At 32.3% G+C, this 24199-nt stretch overlaps 1 protein-coding gene across 1 annotated transcript; it reads left to right on the forward strand.

The window, feature by feature from the left end:
• The first annotated feature begins 71 nt into the window (after window positions 1–71).
• LOC129952107 (acetylcholinesterase) lies at window positions 72–22395 on the forward strand. The gene is made up of 2 exons (XM_056064545.1): window positions 72–660; window positions 20485–22395. Exons 1-2 carry the CDS (start codon window positions 249–251, stop codon window positions 21945–21947), a joined length of 1875 nt encoding a protein of 624 aa, XP_055920520.1. The 5' UTR covers window positions 72–248; the 3' UTR covers window positions 21948–22395.
• Window positions 22396–24199: the final 1804 nt, after the last annotated feature.

Here is a 24199-nt window from a genome sequence, read left to right on the forward strand (position 1 = left end):
ACGAGCTCGAGTACGAGTACGACTACGAGTATTTATCCAAATGGCTTCCACACTTTTAACGGAAACTTCAATGTTCAGTTGAAATTCGCGCGCCACTATGAGAAGTCGAAAAACTTTAACGGTATTCTGCTGAAAGGTGTACTATCCTAACTATATTTCTATACTGTTAATTTATGGCTTTTTAATATTTGTGTGTTCCACAAGTGAAAGGAAAATAGAGGAAGTGAAGTGAATGAAAAGAGTTAACCATGGAGATGAAAATATCTGTTATGTTAAAGTTCTTGTTTATATGTTTGTCGTTCCCCTTGGTGCAGATTTTGACGGTTGTTAGCGCTCGAGATGCACCGCCGATACATATCCCCGGTCAGGGAATGGTTATGGGGACGTACTTAAAAATGTATCGAACTCAGAATATCAAAGCGTATTTGGGAATTCAATATGCTTTCGCGCCGCGGTTTGCACCTCCGGTCGTTGATGGATTGGAGTGGAAAGGCGTCAAGAATGCCACCACTTTTCCACCGGATTGCTGGCAGAATCCCAAGCGACCCATAAAACGCCACAGTGAAATCTTTCAGAACCTCATTAAGGCATCACATTCGATGGAGGAGACCAAAGGATACGATGAAGAATGCCTGTTTGTGAATATCTTTATACCTGATGGTTGGTATTTTTTGAAATTCATTTTCTTCTTCATTTTTGTGTTTTAATTTTATTTTGTTAAACAATTTTCTTTTGCCTGAGAGGTTTTTACCCAAATAAAGTGAAAAGTCACAAAGGAAAGTTTTTCTCATGATGGCAGAGACGTGAGTTGAAAAGGGTGGTATGTGGGGGATGCGGAAATGGGAACATGGGGGAGGAGTTGGAAATGGAAATGAATATTATTTTTCGTGCAATTAAATGGAACTGAGTTTTTTCCTTTGAGTTTCCGTGCGGCGGCGGCGGCGATGGCGGTTTTTTCCCGAACGCGAATTCTTTGTTTCAAGTTGAATTTGTTGAATTTGTATGGAATTCGGAAATAACGTTAATTTGAAAGAATTTTTCAGTTGAAATTCTGTTGGATTCATAGTTATTCATTGGGGAATTTTTGAAAAGTCGTTTTGTGGTATTTTAGAGGTTTTTTGTTATGTTTTGAAAGATTTATGGGAGTTCATTTAGTTGCGAATTGATTTTTAAGTTATTCATTCAAAACTAAAAAACTTATTTTAGTTGAGAGTGGGCAGGATTTATGAACTAAATTAAAATGTCATTATTCAAAAGATGAAATAAAAAGATGGGGTTACATTTGATAAGAACGTTTTGCAATTGAAAATGTATTTATCTTTTAGTTGAAAAGGAATGAACATTTTTTCACCATCAAAACTTTACAAGGAAATATTTTCTTCCGGAATGTGTTAAATAATTTATAGTTTTATACATTTTTGGTAACTGATACAATGCACTTCATATATTTGAAGTTATGGTAACTGATTCGATTATTGGAATTGAAATTCTTGAGTTTTTTGATATCATCTCTAAAATAAGTTATGACTTCGACTTCAAATATATTTTGTTTTACAGATAAAAAAACGTCATGGGGTGCAGTATTTAAACTGATTTGTTAAACGGGGTCTTCTTCTAATAGATAGTACAAATTTCATTAACCTTAAATGTTTCTGGGATAGATATATAAACTGACTTTTTCTATAAACAAACAAATATAACTTTTAAACTCTTAACGTACTCTAACTGACCGATTTAAGATTGATGTTGAAATTTCAGTCAGATTTTTTTTCAATAAAAATGAAATTTATTAGAGGACCCGGAAATAGTAATGAATTATAAAAGTTTTATATTTCGATGATTTGAAATCTAGATACTTCAAAAAGAAGAAGTTCTGCACATTTTCAAATGGCGAAGTTAAATAATAACGACATTTAAATTGATTTTAAAAACTTCTTCAAACCATTAAAGTCAATAAAAACATTTATAAGCCTTAAAAGGTCATAATTCTGTTGCGATCAGATTAATGGTTGCGATTACCGTTAGCTTTGTATTAGTTTTAATTTTGTTTCTAAAAAAATCAAGAGCTCATGAAAAGGCAAAAGACTAAGAATCAGCTATGTAAACGCATAAGAGCAGTCACAACCCAATATGTCAAAGATCCGCATTCATTTTTTTTTTGGTCAACATGAGGCGAGCTGTCAAACTTTACAATTTAACCATGCTGACAATACAAATGACAGAAACGTCAATAAACATCTTAGTCAATGTTTACATTGAAATCTTTTGAGTTGACTTTTTGGCCAGTTTTAGCAATCATTAAACAGGTTCAGAAGACATAAGGGACCTGGACGTAACGCCATTTTTTTGTATCTGATTGGACAGCTGCCACAAAATTGCCTTCCAAATAAGTCAGATACATTGAAATGTTGACTGTTGACATCTGAAAAATTAGCTAGTCATATTTTACGATGAAAATTAAATTGAATTTGATTAAATTTTTTCCAAAAACAAAACGAATTGTTTCCATTGGTTTGTGTTTCAATTCTGCACAATTTCAATGACAGATTGCTGGCAGAAACAAAAATTTGAATGGATTTCAATAATGACATTTCTTTTTGCAATGACAGACATTTTCAAGTATCACTCTAAATGGCCTGTCAAAAAAAGCATTGCGTTATATTATATAATTATTTTTATACTTAAGGGATAAAAAAAACAATATGTTCTCTTATTTTAAGTGAATATTATAGTAAAAAATATAATAAGTCAATATTTTAGTAAAGAAATGTCATTATTGAAATCCACATTTAAAGTGGATTTAAATTATGACATTTCTTGTTCAATGACAGAAAGTTTCAAGTATAGCTCTAAATGGCCTGTCAAAAAATGCATTGCGTTATGTTATATGATTATATTTATACTTAAGGGATAAAAAAAACTATGTGTTCTCTTATTGTAAGTGTATATTACAGTAAGAAATATGTTAAGTGAATATTAGTAAAGAAATTTTATTATTGAAATCCACATTTAAACATAAAGAAATGTCATTATTGAAATCCATTTTTAAAGTGGATTTCAATAATGACACTTTTTGTTCAATTACAGAAATTTTAAGGGATCACTCTAAATGGCCTGTCAAAAAAAATGCACTGCATTATGTTATATAATTATATTATGTTTATACTTAAGGTATAAAACAAACAATTTGTTCTTTTATTGTGAATGAATATTATAGTAAAAAACATATTTGAAGCTTTATTAAATTGTTCGGCTTCTCTTATAAATAGGCCATCTTTATCTTCAAAGTATTCATATATCAATAATTCGGGTTGTTGGAGAACTTATGAATACTGTAATTAAGCTAAATTGTGCTTTTGCTCCTCAATTAACCCCAGTTAAATATATTTGTACACATACTATCTTATATATCATGTTTCATTGGGTGCTTAAAAGTAACAATTCTGTAGACTTGGCTTCTTAACTTTTGAGCAAAGCAAAATTATTTCTTTTAAACCCTACAGAAAACCTATTATTATAGGAACTTTTTTTAAAATTTATAATCGGTTTCTATAAACTAATTAAACGCCATCGCTTTCTTTTGCATAATTAATATTGACTATGACGATAAGCTTTATTCGTTGAACTTTAAAATTACCTATGCCTTTTAATTTTCTAACTAACTTGTTTCGGAACAATATTTCAATTTACCATAATCGTAACTTTCACAGATAGTATCGCATTCAGCCCATCAACTGTTCGCCCATATTTTGCACACATATAGTACAAATATACAATGCAAAGTTCTTAATTGAATTAAATACCCCCTCGTGGATATTTCCTGTCCACACTTCCAAATAGAAATGCGGGCGAATGTAAACTTTATGCAAACCCTACTTAAAGCCTGATTACATCGGACAGCAAATGGAATGCAATGCAGTACGAACTGCATTAAACTTCGTCCTCTTGATTGTAATGTGTTAATGAACAAAGCCTAATTGCTTCCTCCCCTTTTTAAATAACTAACATGCATAAATGCAGCTGCCTCCTGTCTTCTATTCCACCTTATTAGCCTTTTTTAAGTCACACCCTCAAATTCCTCTATACACATATGCGATAAGGATATGTTTGTTTTTGGGTACTTATATACTTGATCTTTGCGCCATCTATTGCAACTGTCAAATTAAGCATCTAACATCAATTAAAGTCACAAGTTTTTGTCAAAGTGCTTGCTGCCTTCAATTCAAAAGCATGTTAAATGAAGAAATTTTTCTTCACTAACAAATTTCGTCCCGTCGTCGTCCGTGTCGTCCCTTCTCGTCCTGATGGTAATCGACTTTTCCTAATTTCGAATCCCAGAAGTTAGCATATCGATTATCGTTGCTACAGACGTTTCAATTTGTAAACAAGTTCAGCCAAAGTTATTAGTGGTGCTGTTCTTACCTCAATTGTGTTGCCCAGGAAGGAAGAAAAAGGAAGTTCATTGGTTGAGTTTTACCGGAGCGGCGGCGGTCGGTGGGACGTTTGGGAGTTATAAGATTCCTGTAGGGCTTTCTTTTCAGTCACGTTATGCTTTCAAATACCTTATAACGCACACATTTCCTAGAACATTTTAGGACTCATGGAGGTGGTATCGATTTAGAAGTTACGTTAAGCTCCAGATTAGAGGTTGTGTAGTAATTTTATTTTTTGTTTTCTTTTTTTTTAGCTAGCTCTTTTTTTAGGTCAGCTAATTATTCAAAATTCTGCGCCAAGGAATCCAGTCATGTGTAATAATTTCCACTTCCTAAGTGACGATAGGGACGCCGCCAACGACGTCTGTATATATATATACACTTTTGCTTTAGCAATATGTCTTGACACACGAATGTGGAAGACCTCACGTCAGGGTTATACTGAGACGATGAACCCGTATAAGTCGTCTGAAAAGTTTCTCTCCTGCTCCCGATAAACAATTTATCAATTTTAGGCTATGACATTGTAGAAAACAGTTTTTGTTGTTTATGATGATTGCTTTATAATTAAAATGTTTGCAAATATATCTGATAACAGAATAAAGGTAACCAATGGACTTATGATGAAGATTTTAATTACATACATACATTGAAGACGTAAAATTGGTTTGTAGTTATGTTTAAAAATACTTAATAACCGATGGAAATGAACAATTAAAACAGAGCCTTAAGGTTAATCAAAGAGACATTTTTTTTTAAAGCAACGGTCTTAAGTTGAAAGAATTAAATAATGAGTTTATTGAACTCTGGCTTTTATAGGAAACTTGTTGAATCAATTTTTGAAACAATTTTGAGTGCACTGCTTAAGGGTGATACATCACATCGAAGTCTTATTGTTCAAGTTTCAGCTGTCAGATTCTAGGTACCTTGGACTGGACAGCCATACTTAATATTTTGCCAGTTCATATTTCAAAGATTTCTGACAATTTTTACAAACTGTTGACAGAACAATCCGTTGAATGACTTTTATAGGGACTTTGTTTGAGATTAAGTATCAACTAGCTGTCCATATTTATAGTATGTCAATGATTGTAATACTTTCTAGTTAACTTCCCATAGGAAGTTATTGTAATGGGTCCGATTTGTCAAATTGAAAATTTTGACATTTCTCGACGTTTCAAGGTCCCTAGAGTCGAAATAAAAGATTTTTAGAAAGATGTCTGTGCGTGCGTGTGTACGTACGTTCGTACGTCCGTACGTCCGTACGTTCGCGACGTTTTTTTCGTCGTCCATAGCTCAAGAACCAGAAGAGATATCGACTTCAAATAAATTTTGTTATACAGATAATAAGACAGAAAGATGCAGAAAGGGCTCTCAAGAAAATTGCGTGGGTGGTTTTTTTACCATAGCATTTTAAAAAAAAGGTGAAAATTTTGGTTAACCCTAAATATCTTACGAACCAAAAACGCTAGAAACTTGAATTTAATTTTATATAATAAACTGTAACGTGATCTCAAAGAAATATATTTTTTGAAAAAAATCAAAATCAAAAAAAATGAAAAAAAAAATTTGTCACCTCCTAAATTTAACGACTAACATATGATTTCATCTCCAAAACAATTTTGAGCAACGGAAAATAATGTTTTTGAAATCTGATAAAATTTTGAGAAAAATCGAATTGACAGTTTTTTTTATAAAAAATAAAAATCTAAAAAAAACATTACTCAAAGTTCGTAAAAATTAAATATCGATTCAAATATCTTTTCAAAAACTTAAAATTTAGACTTCAATCTTATTTTATCTTATAAGAAATATTGTTTTCAACATTCAGTAAAATTTTGAAGAAGATCGAATTGACATTTTTTTGTACAAAAATTAAAAACCTAAAAAAAAAAAAATTAATAAAAGTCGGTAAAAATAGATTTTCGACTCAAATATCTTTTCAAAAACTTGAAAGTAAGACTTCAAACTTATTTTATCTTATAAGAAATATTGTTTAAAGCATTCTGAAAGATGTTGAGAAAAATCGAATTGACAGTTTTTTTTACAAAAAATAAAAACCTTAAAAAAAAATTTATAAAAGTTCGTAAAAATTGATTTTCGACTCAAATATCTTTTCAAAAATTGTAGATATTGGCTTTTAACTAATTTTATCTTTCAAAAAATATTGTTGTTAACATTTAGTAAAATTTTGAAAAATATAGAATTGATAGTTTTTGTACAAAAAATTAAATACCTAAAAAAAAATTTAACAAAAGTTGGTAAAAATTGATTTTCGAATCAAATATCTTTTAAAAACTATAAAATATTGGCTTCAAACTAATTTTATCTTATAGAAAATATTGTTTTCAACATTCGATAGAATTTTGCAGAAAATCGAATTGACGGTTTTTTTACAAAAAATAAAACTCTAAAAAAACAATACTAAAACTTGGTAAAAATTTACTTTCGACTCAAATAGCTTTTCAATTGTCTTCAAACTTATTTTATTGCACAGAAAATATTGTTTTCGATATTCAGTAATTTTTATATAAAAATCCAACAGTCCATTTTTTCATAAAAAATAAAATCTACGCAAATTTGGTAAAAATTGATACGAGTACATATAGACAAACTTTTAAACAAGACAAATCGACAGACGGGATGGGAAGTTATCAGTGTGGGTTGCATCCCAGCCTCTTTTTTCTTTTATCTTACCGATAAATGACAGCTAAAGTACTTACCAGACTTATAAACCCTTAAAATGACGCTTGTGCTCAGTGTTCAAACTTAAATACCTGATTTTTGTCTGCAAAATTACAATAAAATCTATTGTTTTTAGGGAAATACAAAAACTCAGGTAGCAGTATAAGAATATAGAATTATGTACATGTTTTTTTTTAAATAAACTCCATAAAACCATAAAACTAGACTTCAACATAAAATGAAAAATAGATTTCAATAAAAGGAAAGCAAAAATTATTCGAAACAAATAAATCGGAGAATTTGAACTTCTAACAGATTCTAGAGACAATTCTTTTGAAAAATTTATATTTGATATGATTGGACCAGTGGAACCCTAAAAAGAAAATTGACGTTTTGACAGATTTTAATAAAAAATGAGTTGGATAACCAAGATACCAGTTTCATAAATTAAAAAACTAAGCACAAATGTCCAACTATTACTGGTTTAATTTTGTATGTACAAAGTTTTAAGGAATGGGCAGAGTAGTTAAGTTATTTAAATTTAATTATAGAAGTAAATGGGAGTGAAACTGACGGGTTCAAGATTTCTGAAACAATATAATGACCTAATAAAAACAGAACCACACGTTCTTTTAATCACCTGACGTTTACGAGTTCAGCCATAGGAATTCAATGCATGCTATCACACTGTAGCTTCGACCTCACGTTTCGTTTGACAATCGTTAGGAAAAGAACGTAATGTGACTCCAAACGGAAGCTATAGTTCAATTATCTGAACATTTGCTTTGTCTGACAGCTCAACAGCTGTAAAAAATGTCAACAAACAAAATATATGCTTCTTGGAGGGATGAAATAATAGAAATGTCATTCAAAGCAACCTCGAAGCAGGCCCACCGTAACGAAGTTAAAGCTGAAGCGTGTTTTTGTGATTCAGCCATTAAGCTTCGAAGTCAAAATTGTTGTAAGATAAAACATTTAATGGATAATTCAACTTAATTGATCGGACGATTATGAATTGAAAGGTGCGTAACAATTTAATGAATAAGAGAAAACCTTAATTTCTAATCTATGTCAAATTTCCTATTAGCTCAATTTGAACTCTTTACTCTATACGATTAATAATTTACTCGCGAAATGTCCGGTTTTAATTGATTTACGTTTAACAGAAAACTATCCTAACAGAATCGAGAACTATAATGCAGTGACATTACCTAGATATAGTTTGGAAGAATTTCGAAACAAAATAAGTTAATTTTGAAGTTTACAAAAAATAGATCATAATTATCTTCTAAAATTCGGAGGCAAATAGCTTCTGCATCGTCTATTATGTACAGAACATCCTCAAATACAACTTCAACTAACATTTTGTATCTTTTTGTTTACCAACAAATCAATTTTCAAGTTTCTTGAAATTCAACCATGAGTTGAATAAGCTGATCTGTCAGATACCCCAGAAATTCTTGGATACCTTTTGGATTCATTTTTTGACATCTCAGCTGTTTTTGATCAGATGTTATTTTACACGTAAAACACTAACAAAAAGGTATCCGGATACCCTATTTGTCTGAGATTGAACGCAGCCATTATTTATGAAAAAGAATAACTTGAATTAGTTACTTCAATTTCCACCTATTAAAACAAATTGGCTGACAATGTCAACTGTCAAACTCCCGTCCGAATAGAAAATGGCTGCTTTCAATCTCGATTAAGATTTGCGAATTTTAAGGTAGAAAATGAAAACAACTTTCAGCTTTCAGCAGATTTCGATGTACAAAACTTTTGAAAATAACAATAACATTGGTAACTTTAATATTTCACTAGAATTTTACCGAAAAACATACAAATTTGTAAATAACTGTAGGTTTCGTTCACATTCAATCAAATGTTGAATCAGCTTTTCTGTCAGATATCCATATACATGTACCAGAAATTATTGAATATCTTTGGATTCCTATTTTGACATCCCAGCTGTTTTGGATCCTCCTGGATGTTCCTTTACAATACCCTATCTGTCTGGAATTGAACGCAGCCAATATTGGCTTAACGTTGGTCTGACGTTAACGATATAAACCGGCCACAACGCCTGAGGTAACATTTCAACTAGCCAAAATGTCGAAGTCCGACCGAAAAAACGCGCCGTTTGTTGATATTATCATTTCAATAACCTTGTATTAAATGTTGCAATCATTCAAAAACCATACCTGGCTTATGTGTTAAAAGTCAATGTGGTGCAGGTAGGAGCTTATTAAGGAATACAAACAATATTCATATTCTAAAAGTCCTTAGATTTTTTTCAAGGGCTTTATTTCATGATTTTGCTATTCCCATTACAATTGTTTTCATTACTTTTGGTATAACTTAGCTCGTACCATATAAAATATATTAATATTTAAGTGTCACCTTGAGAATTTTAAAGACTCACAAGTTACAAATAGGTTTATAACCTACTGCTGAGAAGAAGAAGAAAACACGCTCTTTTTGAATCTAGGGCATAATACAAAATGCATGAGCACCTTCTTTGGTACAAATGTAAATACAAAAATATTCCTTCGCCAAAACTCTGTGTCCTTTTATACTTCACTCACCATCAGTAGGTGTGTATTTAATTACCATTTCTGTTTTGGTAAATGAAATAAACTCTGTGTTGATGATATATGTACTTCTTGTTGAAACCAGTAAAAGCCAAGACTTTGTCGCACGATATTGTTTCCCATTACTAGTGACTGAATTAGGCATGGAAATTGTAAAAATTCCAATGTATAAAATAATAATACAAAGTGACGTTTAAGTTGTCATCGAGGTGAATAAGTCATCGTTCTAACGAAAGTTCGTGTAACTTCAGCAAATGAGACTAAGGGACTTGTAAGTTGAGGCAATTTTAATGGAAAGTTGACTGGAAAGTTAATTAAGTAATAAAGTTATTAAGTCAAGCCTACTTCTATCAAAATGACAGTTGATCATGTTTTTTCATTCAACTCAAAGCTGAACTTTATTACTCTTATAATATTTTTTCTTTTGCACAATTCCATTTATTATTTTCTGTAAAAGGATTCCTTGTTAAATTAGAAAAGATATTACTAATATTTCTTTCCAATGCAAAATACAAATCGTAATGGAGTTGAAGCTTGCCTAAGAAGTGTTTTGTAGACAGTAATATGTTTGGTAGTTTTTGTTCTATGAGCTTAAAGTAGAGGTTTGTGAAGTAAAGTTCTGAATGTGAATGTGAAATTCCTGACACTTGAAAAACTAACTAAATGCCTTGGTCAAAATTTACGATCAAAGAGTGAAGTTGACTGCAAATTAAATCACTTATGTTGTCTAAACCTGTCCAATGGCACAAACATCAATTATACTTTGACATCGGTAAGGTAAACCAAACGTAAATAGGACAATTCAACCCTCCAAAAATTGTTTACCTTAATATTTCGTGGTAATATACAAAAATAGGGGCAACTATAGCCACGACGATTAATGCACCTTCTTTAATAACGGTTTAACTTAAGAGTTAGATTCAATCTAGTGAATGGCTGCGTTCAATCTCAGACAGATAGGGTATCCGGATACCTTTTTGTTACTGTTTTAAAGGAATCCAAGAATTTCTGGGTTATGTAGGTATCTGACAGAACAGCTGATTCAACACATGCCTGAATTTCAAGAAACTTGAAAATTGATTTCAGCTTTTTGTATTTGTTGGTAAACAAAAAAAATATGTTACTTGAAGTTGTATTTGAGGATGTTTTGTACATAATGGACGATGAAGAAGCTATTTGCCTCCGAATTTTAGAAGATAATTATGAAATATTTTTTTAAACTTCAAAATTGACTTGTTTTGTTATCGTTTTGTTTGTTACGCACCTATCAATTTATCACCGTCCGACGAATCAGTTGAATTATCCATTAAATGTTTTACCTTACAACAATTTTGACTTCGAAGCTTAAATTTGTCTTTGCTTTTTGTGAACAGCTGAAAGTTGTTTTTATTTTTTGACAGCTATCGCAATACAGCTATCCAACACGTTCAATAAGGTATCTTAAAATCCACATATCCAAGATACCAAGATATTAACTGACAGTTAAAATTACTTTCACTTTTGAAAACTTTATGCAAAATGTATGCAATAAATAGGAGGATGCATCTGAAGGAATGAAAAAATAAACATTTACTGTATTATCGACATATTTTTTCTTGAATGCACAACTTTACCCTTTCGGTCTATAAAATCACAAATAAAAACTTAACTCCTGTTCCTTCCGAGGCCTACAGGCAAACCGGAGCCATCTACTCTGTTTCCGTCAAGGCAAATTTTGTTGATTTGAAAATTGAAAGCCAACAATGAAGAACCCCTTTCTTCATCTCTGTCACTTTATACCTCTTGGTCTGGCTGGGTGTGTATAGACTCTGAATAGTACCTTCAAATTTAAGCTTAATTTTTCTACATCACCGTTTCTATGAATGTTCCTTATTTTCATTTTGGGGTAGTTATTTTTTTTTTGGAAAGAGGGTTAGTTTTAACTAAAGGTGTTTATTTGGAAATTGTTATGATTTATAAGAATTTTTGTTATTGATTTCTTTTTGTTTCTCTATAGGTAGATACTTTCACTCGAACTGCAATTTACTATTCAAAGTATAGGTATAAAAATTAAATTAGGTATAAACTACCATTGGGGTGCATTTTTTTATTACTTAACCTTTATTAAAGTTACAATCACTTTTATAGGCTATTAGAGTTTGTATACAATGCACAAACATTCGCTTCGTTGGCAAAATTGAAGGTTGGTTGTATATTTTTCGGTTTAGTATATTGCCTTACTAAATGTTAAATTTTAATTTAATTTTTCTTTTTACATGACTCTTTGATTAGGAATGATTTTTGATATGCACATAAATAAATTTGAATATGGCGTGACTGGTTTTATATGTACAAAAAGACGCAAAACGTTACTTTATGAATTATGACATACATATAATTAAATTTAAGGTTTGTTTACATTATTTTAAAATAAAGGTCAACTTTTAAGATAATTTGAAGCAAAGAAAATAAATGTTTGAACTTTAAATAAGAAAGCGTTATGCATCATAAGTCATACAATAACGAACTAAGGTTTAGCGGTATAACATGTAAAAATGTCCACTAGATCTTGAAGTAGTGACGTTTATGGTCTTCAATATTACTGAGGACAGCTTTCTTTTTTTCTAGGATGAATTCAAAATTCGTCAAACAAGATAAAGCAATTTATTAAGAAATCCATCATTCTTTGAATTAACTTAAACGTACTGAAAAATAAGTAAACAGTTCATAATTTGATAAAATCATTAGACTAACCAGATTAAATGCCCCAGATCAATATATTATACCAGGAATATTTGCATTTCCGAGATATTAAAAGTCTCAAAAGTATGAAATAAGAAACTCGTTTGTTGACAAAAACATACAACTTTAAGTCATATCCACACTTTACGTCTTTTCAGGTTCGTGTTAATGAAATTTATACCAATTGCGTGACAAAAACTTTAACGAACTTTCGATTTCTTTCGCTAACTAAGTAATGACTATCCGGGTAATTGGCCTCCTCATAGGCCAAACAGAAGAATAAAATATAAAAAAAATAAGAAACTTTACTTAATCTACAGTAATTATACATTAATAACAGTAATTATGCCATTGTGGTGCGTTTATAAACAATCACAGCTTCTTGTGGTATTCAAAGTTATAAATGTAAGAGTTTCCATAAGTACCTGACCCCGTTCTTTTTTTTGCGTTTTAAGAGTGTTAAATTGAGAAATGTGAATGACGGTTTCTTGTTTTTGAAGGTGCATACAAGGCAAAGGTATTGCAGTACATCCTTTTGCTTCCGATTCGATGGGTATCTAGGTGCTTACATTTTCCAGGGCTTTATGAATTATTGCTCATATGTATGCACAGTCTTTTGATATATTTTCATTATGGAAATGATTTAATAGAAAGCTAATGCATCAAAAATGTAAGGAGTAAAGAGTTTGTTTGGTAATCTAGAAGAAATCTGCAATTTAATAACAACAAATGACAGTTCATTTTGACGTTTAAAATGTTCGAATATGTATATTAATTGACCAGTTTATATTTCTAAGATCTTTGAGATTTCCCTGTTCTCAGAAATATACACCCTTCGCAACTTGAATAGGACACGCTTTGGGATTGTTTTTCTTCCTTCCGGGCTGTTTATATTGGTGCATTATCATGTTGATTCCAAGACAGAGGTCCAAAAAGTTTATGAAAGTATGGAAAGGCCTTTTTAAATATAGTAGTTGTAGTTGACATAAATTGTAGTTCGCATGTTCCATAACAAGAAATGGCTCCCCACACCATCACACATCCAACACGGCTATACAGCCTCCCGACGGTCCAAATAATGTTTTTCTTTGCGGAGGTCAATGAAATAGAAGCTATAGCCATCGGGGTCTTCCAAATTTATTTATTTTATATCGGGAAAGTCCGTTCGGTTCCACTCCGAAATCCAGGTGACATGTACGCTACAAGAACTAAGGCGGAGTTTAGAGGTGGCTTCTTCCTTATTTTCAGTTTTTTTTACAAGTTTAGCTTTCGAAACAATATGACGCATAGAAAGACATTATTATAATATTATTTATTTAATCCGTTAATTATCTAACGTTAAAATAAACTTATAGCTATTTACATAATTTTGACTTCCATTTCCTCTAATTCTTGACAAAGAGTAGTGTGAATTTGATGCCTTTCTTAAAATAAGTCGCTTTTCCGCATTATTAGCCACGCTGTGTGTACGGTCTTTTGTATTTTTTCCATATTTATACGGATTACTTTAATATGTGAATATAAAGTGTCGGGTCCTCTTGATTTTAGTTAGCTATTTTGTCAATAGATATTCCAGAGTCCTTGCAGGCTTTGCTTTGTCATCGATTCATCTCGGTTATAACACTTTTCCGGGACCCATTTTAGTTTTTTCTCAAATTAAATAGTCAAAAATAACAAATAAGTTCGATCAAAAAAAGTTACATATGTGTCCGCGTTCAAAGATAAACATCAAACTAAAAGTTTTTTCAAAACTTGATACTTGGAACACAGAGAAACAAGAATAGTTGGACAAAGATATTGGTCACAATATTATTATTTCAATATTCCGCTCTCGTGTTATGTGCAATTGCAAATAAATTAATCAGGGTGTCCTATTCAAGTGGCGAGTGTAAACATAATGATTCCTCACAATTGCTGTCAGAAATATGGAAACAGAATAAATCAAATAAATCAATTTATTTTTTATTTAATTCTGTCAAAATAAAAAAATTCCTCTTTTTTTTGTATTCTATGGGGAAAAATAAATTGTTTTACTTCTGATTTAAGATCAAATCTGTAGATCTGGATTTTTCAGCAGATTAATATCTCTTTGCACGAACACTTACACAATTAAAACAAAAAATATTAAACTGGAAGTTTGACAGCTCTATACCAAACTCCATAGCACGTTCATACTTAAAGACAAAAAAAAACATTTCCAATTGTGTTCCATGCGCCACTAAAAAAGTCAATTTTTAAAGGAAATTTGAATTTATCCATGGAAAATCCCATTAGTAAGACGCGTCAAGTGAACAAACAAACCAGAAAGAAAATCAAAATATGTCTCAAAGCTTCGTTAAATCAATATACAATCGTGTTTCATTCGCCGCAAAAAAAAATATTTTAATTTTTTAAAGTCTACGAATACAAAGTTCTACTATCCACAGGACTTATTTTTTAAATATGGGTTTGATACAAGAGGGCGGATCCAGATTTTTAATCAGGGGGGTCAAGTACTTAACATATAGACAAGTTTTTACGTACCGCTTAAAAATGTTATTAAAAGAAGGCTGACAAAATTTAAATCACATAGTTTGCTAAAGGGCTAAAGTCACAACTTTAGTTATTAAATTATTTTAGAACGCTATTGTCCAGCAAGGTATAGTGTAACTATTTAGACTTTCTTCATATAAAAGCATTCCAAGATTCTAACAGTTTTCTAAATATGACACATTTAAGAGCAAAACAAAAAAAACAATAAAAACATTTAGAGAAAAATATGTGAAATTGTTTTGAAACTTTGCTTTCTTCCAAAAAAACTATATTCTTTTTTGTTGCTATTCCAAAACCCAGAAGATATCAAGAATTTTCGTTTTTTTTGACGTAGTTTTTTCGGACTCAATTTTCGGGAATCTAGTTTTACTATCGCTACCAGTCTGCTTACTGGTAGATTCGAGCTGATGCTTCATGTTAAAGGACAAATGTTAAAGACAAATTAAGGTAAACAAATATGCTGGGAAGAAACTTTTGTGTTGCAGTCACAAATTACACGTTTCAGATTTTTTTTTTCACTCCATATCTCAAGAGATTCAAAGCTTTTATAATAGATATGAAACGTGCATTTTGTTTTTCAATTAGCCATTAGTTTAACAAAAGTGTCCCTTTTGATGTTTTTGCGGGACAAACATATTCTGGAAATTCGTGTTTAAATCTCAGTTGTAGAACATCTAAAGCAAATTCACTTCAAAATGTAGAATTCTTTAATTTGTACGACCTTAAAAATTTAAATGCCATTTTCGTTCATCAAAAATCATCATCAGTTTGAAAATTTGACCATCGACAAGAGCTTGCATTGAAAGATAAGATTATTGAAATCTGATTAAGTTCTTGAGAAAATTTGAAAACAAAACAACGGCTTTATGAGGGGTACTCTTCTGGAGTAATACCAAAATATGTTTTTCTGCTAAAAAGAGGCCGAACTATGAAAAAAATTAGAGCAAGTTCTAAAAAATCCATCGATTAATTTCTGAAAAAAATAGAATTTTCGAATTTGCACCAAAAATTTTGTATGGGGACAGCTGTTATTTTTAGTATTAAAACATGAAAAAACGCCTTAAGCTAATCGGCTTAGTTTCAATCGGCACAGTGGTTTATGGTTTAGGCGCCAGGACAGACAGATAGACGGATGGAATGGAGGACCCACTTTTTTAACTTTTCTAACATCGTAATGTCATGTTTGATTTTTTACGAACGCAATACATGCCGTATACATAGTTCCTATGTGTCGCAAGTAAAAATCACTTCAATGTTCACTATTTATGTGCATACAAATAATAAGATGGAATTGAAGGCTAGTTTCAGCAATTTAATGGTAACTTAATATAAAATTGAAAATCTCTTATTCAGAGTCTTTTCTTAAAAAAACTGAATCTTTGGTATTTTTCTTGGAAAAAAATGTTATGAAAAGAATTTAAAGCATTACTCAAGTTACAAAAATTTAAAATGTTTTTGACAACAAACCACTTTTTGGTGAATGTCGTTAAATTACTAACACACCTTTAATTAACTTACTGCATACGCTTTATGGCTCATATGATCCCCCACCCTGAATCGTCCATTGGTCAAAATTTGATGAATTCGTACTAAGTTTTTGGAATAAGGCTGAATGTCAGATTCATATTAAGTTCTTGGTCCAGCCCTCAGTTAAAAGTGGTACTTTTTGCAACAGAGTTTAGAAAGTAAAATACAAATTTTGTTTTCATATACAAAAAATAAATAATTCAAAATATAATAAGGGTCATATCCATTGACTCAATACGATTAGTTTTAAATTTAAGGGAGTTCATACAAAAAAAAACAACAAATTATCTCCCAGGGGGGTTCATGACCCCTAAGACCACCACTCTGGATCCGCCATTGGGTTCGAAATTCTTAGACTTTTATCCTTAAACGTGATTCAAACCAGAGTTTGTACGTAATGGACTGTGCAGCTAAATCAAACATTGACTCTTGCTTTATTTCTATGTGCCAAAAGATTTAACGCTTATGAGAAACAATAAGCCTTAATAGTAACAGCAAATTTCCTTAATTTTGATGATCAGTCAATAAGTCCGTTCGCGTACCTTCCTTAAACAGTCTAATTTTACGAAAAATTATAAAATTTAACTAAATCCTGTTCGCGTGCTCAAAAATTTCGTAGTTTTTCGTAAAAGATAGCGCTCACGAGAATGAAATATTTCCCCAACCTACGAATTTTAGACCAAGAAATTTCTTTGGGCTGATTTGTGAAAAGTGTTAAATTTAATGGGACTTCAAATAAATTAAATAAATTAAATGAATTGACAACACACATATCCACCCTATGAAAGAAAATTTGCTTACACCATTTTTTATGGACCGTAAATGAATTCTATATAAGCCAAGCATAGAATCCAATAAATCCACACCTTCCATGTGCAGATTGTAAACTGTTATAACCTGAGGCGAATTAATATCCTTAAACATTTTCTCTTTTCCAAAATATCTTTTTTTGTAGTAGCTGGCTCGCTTCCTACATATGTTGAAAGCATTTGAAATGGCTTGTTATCAAACCAAGTGACAGCACTTATCCGAACCCCTTCAACTTTTTCAATGTAGAATCCTCTTCCCTTTTTCTTAAGTTCTTTTTCTGAGGGCATTTCTAAATTGGGAACACGGTCACCTCTTTCAGTCACAATTGTATACTAAGAATATTTTATCATTTCTGTTTTATTTTTATAATTAAAATCGACTAAAATATAGCAGAAAATATTAAAGGACCTGGAACTTCGTTTTCTGTGTTCTAAACCAGGCCTTTGCTTCTGTCTGACATATTCCGGCGCCAGAAGACCCTGGTATACGCTTCGTCTGAAGTCTTTCAGAGTTAATGGGTTTAGGTCCGTGCGAGAAGAGGCCTGCAGTTCCTTAAAAATTAAAAAGGCATTGACCACACAACAATCAAGGAAATGAAAAAAAAATCCTGTGCCACCACTTGTGTGATTTTCTATCAACGGCATAACTTCCTTTAAGCTGGTCAAATTTATCGACAAAATTCATGTTCGCGTTGTAGTCTTTAACGGCTTGTGGACAGGAAACCTCGTTATAGGTACCATCGCGCTCTCTACGGTTAACTTTACCAACGTTCCTAGGATCATGATAGTTTGACAACATGAATACTGATCTCTTGTCTTTCCATTTCAACAAACTAGCTTTTGTCTCACTTATGCGGTAATCGTTTTCGCCTCTGCGTAAATGCCCGTCTTCTTTTAGCTTCAGCAAGAACTTTCTATTTGAATTCACCGTTCCAAAGGCGAAAATTTTGTCTTCTTGTAATCTAACTTGTAAAGGGTAACTGTTGAAATAATTGTCAAAATAGACTTTATGATTTTTTCCTTTCAAATCTTCAAAAAATTTCGTTACAACTTTACCGCCTAAGTCAGTTTCAAAGTTAGTTCCCTGCTTGCCAGTATAAAAATCGAAATCAATGCAGTAACCTGATTCTGCACACATCATCCATACCTTGTACCCTCGTTTTGTCGGTTTTTTTGGCATGTATTGCTTCAAAAAGTCCCTTCCTTTGAACTTTATTATACTCTCATCAATAGCAATTCTTTCTGATGGCTTGTAATTGTTTCGAAAATTAGTTCGTAAAATGTCCAGTAGAGGTCTAATTTTATACAGTTTGTCGAAATTTGGGCAGTTTCTGTCAGGCATTACGCTACTGTCATTCACGTGCAAATAATTAAGAAGCCAACTGAATCTATTCAAGCTCATAAACTTCGTGACATAGCTGTAATGAAAATCAGGTTAGTGACACTAACCACCCAGGCTGAAAGAGTTAAGACGCACAGTACCTAATGGCAATAGACCAATTTTCGTAAGAAGAATCTGACGTTTAGGACTGTTGAACCAATTGTCAAAGAAGATTTTATGATTGTCATTTCCAGGTACAGTTGCCGTGAGACGAGTTACGACATTTCCACTAACACCTAAGTCAGGAGCGCCTTCAGGACGGGTGTTACTTTGATCACCTGCAAAAATGTCAAAATCATAACTAAATCCAGATACCCCACTCAAGACTAGATTTTTGTATCCCCATTTATGAGGTTTTGCGGTATTGTACTGTTTGAGGTCATTTCGAACTTTAGTTGGAATTATTTGTTCATCATCTGCTAAAAATTCTTCTTTGGGCACGAGTGAAACTTGCTGCCTAATGCCGTTCAAAAGTGGTCGCACTTTAAAAAGCTTGTCATGTCCTGGATTGCCATAGGGAATAAAATTGTTGTTGTCATTGAAGTGAAGATCTTTTTTTATGGCTTCAAATCTGTAACATATTATAGTTTCGTATATTTGTGATTGTCCAATAGTCTTGTTCCAATAGTGCCGCGATGCAGGTAGTTTTACTATTGACATACAAATTATCATTCCAATGAATCGTTCCATTTCATGTTGACTAATGTTTGTTGGTTTGTTAATGTTATCTTGTACAGATTTATTATTTCATTGCTCTACTATGGTGTCGATAAGCTCATTCGAAAAAAGGAATTCAAAAAAAATATGCAGGTGATTCCAGGTTTTCAATAAACTCCGGTAACTGCGTTATTCCTGTAAATTTAAAATTTTTATCCGTCAAAGGGGCCTAAATGTTGCGTTACCCATTTAACTTTAGCAGGCTTCGATTTCTTCAATTTCGATTTTGTTGTGTTCGGAACAATCGCTATCTGTCTTCGGGATTACCACTGAACTTCTTCGATGTTGAAGCTAGATCGTCATCGCTTTGACAGCCATCGCCAGGTATAGCATTGACAAGTTTATTATTGCAATAAAAACTCTTTGAATTCATTCTAAAAGCAAAATACACATTTTTACATTACTCAGTCAGTTAAGCCACCAAAAAGGAAGTAAGAACCCTACAATGCATGAAGGTCCCTATATGGTCTCGTGCAATAATAATAGAAATAAATAATGTTGAATTTGGTGAGGGTAGAGAGATAAAATTAAAAATTCGTTTTCAAAGAACAGCAACAAGATTGCAATTTGCAAGTTTCAATCTTAACTAGTTTTTTCATAAAGAAACAATGGACCAGCATGATGTTCCTTAAGGTTCATGTTGTCTTAATTTATCCATTTAAAAAAAAAATAAATAAATCCTAACCACGAAATGAAACGATGATGTTTCAAAATTTATATTTTTTTTGACAGTCAAATTGTGGAAAAAATTTGTTGTTTTTACCCCCACTCTTTAAACTATCTCTTTTTACGAATTTTAGTTCAGAAAGTACGCGAACGGACTTAATGAGTGATAATTCTTAGAATTTTTAACTTTGGCTCTATCACCAAATATGATAATTTTTATTGAGACAACTTTATATATATCTAGTAATTACCAAAGCCAACAAAATCCACACGCTAAATATCTTTGTTTATTATTAATATCTTCTTTTATGCAAACATTTCAATAACCTTAGAAGAATAGTAAAAGACAACAAAAACATTAAAAACAGAAGCAACAACATATTATAATAGTCTTTTTTCTTTAACTTTCATTTCTTTCCCAGGTCTTCCACCAATGCAAGGATATGCTGTCATTGCTTGGCTTCATTCTGGTGATTTTTCCTACGGCAGTGCCACCGACCTTGATCCATTCCAGATGGTATTCAAACAAAAAGTCATAGTAGTCACAATAGCTTATCGATTAAATATTTTTGGATTTCTTACCACGCAAGATGGAGAGGCACCTGGAAATTTTGGCCTAATGGATCAGGCAGCCGCCCTCTATTGGATTCGTCAAAATATCAAACTCTTTGGCGGGAATGAAAATGAAATAACATTAATGGGTCATGCGGCAGGTTCAATCAGTGTGGGTTTACATTTGACGTCTGGGGAATGGTCGCAGGGAGTATTCAATAAAGCCATAATGATGTCTGGCAGCCCGTTAGCTGATTCCGAAATTCGATTGCCAGCTGATTATAGTGTAGCTCTGGATTCGGTGGCAAATACCTTTGGTTGTTTTCGTCGACCAACTTCGAAGCTAATGGAATGTTTGCGACGAATTGATGCAAAGATTTTATCAGAAAATCTGCCATTTATTGAATGGGGCCCAATCGTTGATGAGGGTCTAAGTAACACTTCGGTGCCGTTTGTGCCGGACTTCCCAAAAACTCTCATTGCAAAGGGTATGGTTCGAAAGGTGCCACTCCTCACGGGGTACACCGACATGGAGGAAGTACTTGATTTGGTTGTAGGTGAAATGATGGACACCTCGATTACCAACGAAGTCTATGAAACAATGCTCAATGACATTATTTTGACAGATCTGAGTCAGTTTGATGACAACGACACCTGGTGTGGGAATGTGCAAATTGTGTTGGATGCCGTCAAGTATGTGTACAAGCCGTACCCGCCAATGAAAAATGGCGCAAAGCTCAGAAAGCTTTTTGTGAATTTCCATACCGACAGGAAATACATTGCCCCAACCATGCTTCTAGCCAATATGCTAAGCGAGAACAATCAAACCTATGTGTATAGATTCGATCTAAAGCCTCGAACTGTCATGGCCAATAAAGACATCTCCGATTGGGTGGGTGTACCACAGAATTTCGATCTTATCTTCGTCTGGGGTATTCCATATTGGACGAATCCCGATATGATAAATCAATGGGACAGCACGGATAAGAGGATCTCCGACATCGTGATGACATTGTGGGCAAACTTTGCTAAGAGTTCCAATCCCACAGCAACTGGGGTCTACATCAAATGGGACTGGTTCACAGATGAGGAACAAAAGATTCTAGTTATTGATAGGGCTTTCAACATGACCGATGATATGAACTTGCAGGCGATAAAATTTTGGAATGACTACTACCCCAAAGTTGTTTACCATGCTATAAATTGCTGCAACGCAACTGATACTGGGACAAGTCTTTTGCAGCTCCACACCTCTGGACTATTTTCAAGATCTCTGCTATGGCTGAATTTGTTGACTTTATGGGTGAATGCTTATTGTGTGATGGGAACGTAGTTTGTAACGATAACGAGACTCTGAATAATGTTTAGGCGGCCATAGTTAAATTTTTTGTTTAGAATTCCTAAAAAAAGGAGGAATCATATAGTTTACATATAAATATAATGAACTAGTGAAAATCTATTGTAAAAAAGAAGACAAAAATATGAAGTTTCAAAGGTTTCAAATAAAGGAAAGGAAGTTTAGGATGGATTTGTAAATATATATGTATTCGACTACTAAAAGTAACTTCCTTTCCATTTATATACAATTTAATCTAACTATAAGCTATTAACATAATTAATAATATGTATATGCCTTAAGATTGGTCTGTACGCAAGAAGTGATTCCAAAACAAATATTACTCGCTTCGCCACACTCATCACAAAAACGAGGAAAATAAATATAAAACAAAAATATTTAAAATCAGTGTTTTAATTTGATTTAAGCCTAACTGGGACAAAAATTTTATTTTTAGTTTAAAAAGTAAGGAAATTAATAGCAAACTCATCCATTTTTGTATTCATCCAAAAATTGAAATCAGGGACAAAGTGTTTAAATTAATTTTTTTCTTGTTGCTCGCGAGTACACATTTTTACTTCGGCTTTGTTTAAAAAAAAAATAAAATGCAGGACTGGAACTTGCTAATGTAAGACTTAAAAAAATCCCTTTAAAAAAGTATCTTTTCCAAAAATTTAAATGCCATTTGATTTCTCAAAAAAAAAAACTTAATTTTTTAAATTTGTTATATTAATTAAATTATTTCTTTTAAATAATTTTGTATGCATACAAATTTTCGGTTTAAAAATATTTGTAGTACGCCGCAGGATTGTTGCGGATGTACAAATTTTGACATCCGCGAAAGCGGATGCGGATGCGGATTTTTTGAGACTCACATCCGCGGATGTGGATGCGGATTTAAGAATTTATTAAATAAAAACAATTTTAAGTCCGTAAATAAAGGAAAATTTGATTGATTATCTTTGCGTTTAATAATTAAATTTAAAAATGGGTGAGTTATATTTAATGAAAAGCAAGATTGCAGCCTTCCCAGACTGTAATCTGTTTCTTAGTGGATGGTATATTAATCCAGCTCCACTAAAAAGTGTCATCCATTTTCTCCTTTTTTGTGTTTTTTGCATTTGGTGACAACGTTGTAGAACTAATGCTTAATAGATCATTTATCATCTTTAGAATTACATCTTTTATTCTTTCCTCGGTGATGGGTTTGAAGAATGTATGCTTATAGCGAGGGTCTAAGTATGTATGTCGAAATCGCATAAAAATCGTTGTCTTGCAAAGATGAAAATTTTTTGAAAAATGAGTTTTCAGATTTAAGGCTGTCAGCCGAATGGCATCAGTGTCCGATGGTTTTATAAGTATTCATCAAGTTTTTTCTTAAGCATTTGAATTATAGGCACTTATATCATCACAGATGATATAAGTGCCTTAGAGCTGCTCATTTCACGAGTAGCTTCTTCAAAAGGTTTGAGTAGTTCAAGGCAGCTTTCAATTATTTTCCACTCTCTTCTGGTAAAATTTGTTCAATTTGGTTGTCATTGGCATAAGGACTTAATTCATCTTTTATCTTAGAAAAACGCTTAAACATGTAGAATGTACTATTCAGCGTGTCACACAATCCTGGAGTACTTTAAGATGTGGTTGAATAAGTCTGTCCTGAATTTTTTCTAGCTGTTTTTGGGCAATAGTTGAATGGTTTAAATGGGTTGAAATTTTCTTTGATTTTTGCTTAATTTCTTTTATATTTTCTTGCAATTGTAAACCATGTCGTATTACAATTTGCATCTTGTGAACAGTGCAATCTAAATCAGTCAATGATGCATATCGCATACCTCTTTTCATATTGGAGCCCTCATCTCGTCACCTGTATGGCGATCCTCAAACGTCTCGAATTTTAATACGATTGATGTTCGTTCAAAGTTTTCTGATACTCCGTAGCAAGTTAAGCTTAGCAAGGAGCTGGGATCTGTCCAAATATCAGAAGTAAAAGACATGTAGTCATATTTTTCAAGTAATTCTTTGACTTTAGCAGCAACTTTTGAGTACGATTCATTGCAAATAAAATCAGTAAAAAATTGTAGGCCTCTGAAATTATATTTGGGTGCTAGTTCTTGTATAAAACGGCGAAATCAAAGTCCGCCTACATAGTTAAATGGTAAATTGTGAAGCACTATCATTTCCCCAATCAGTTTGACAATTTTATATGAGTTGCTGCTGCTAATAGCTAATATCCCATTTTTTCCCTTTTG

This window comes from Eupeodes corollae, chromosome 3, assembly GCF_945859685.1.
Source record: "Eupeodes corollae chromosome 3, idEupCoro1.1, whole genome shotgun sequence".
Classification (NCBI taxonomy): Eukaryota; Metazoa; Arthropoda; class Insecta; order Diptera; family Syrphidae; genus Eupeodes; species Eupeodes corollae.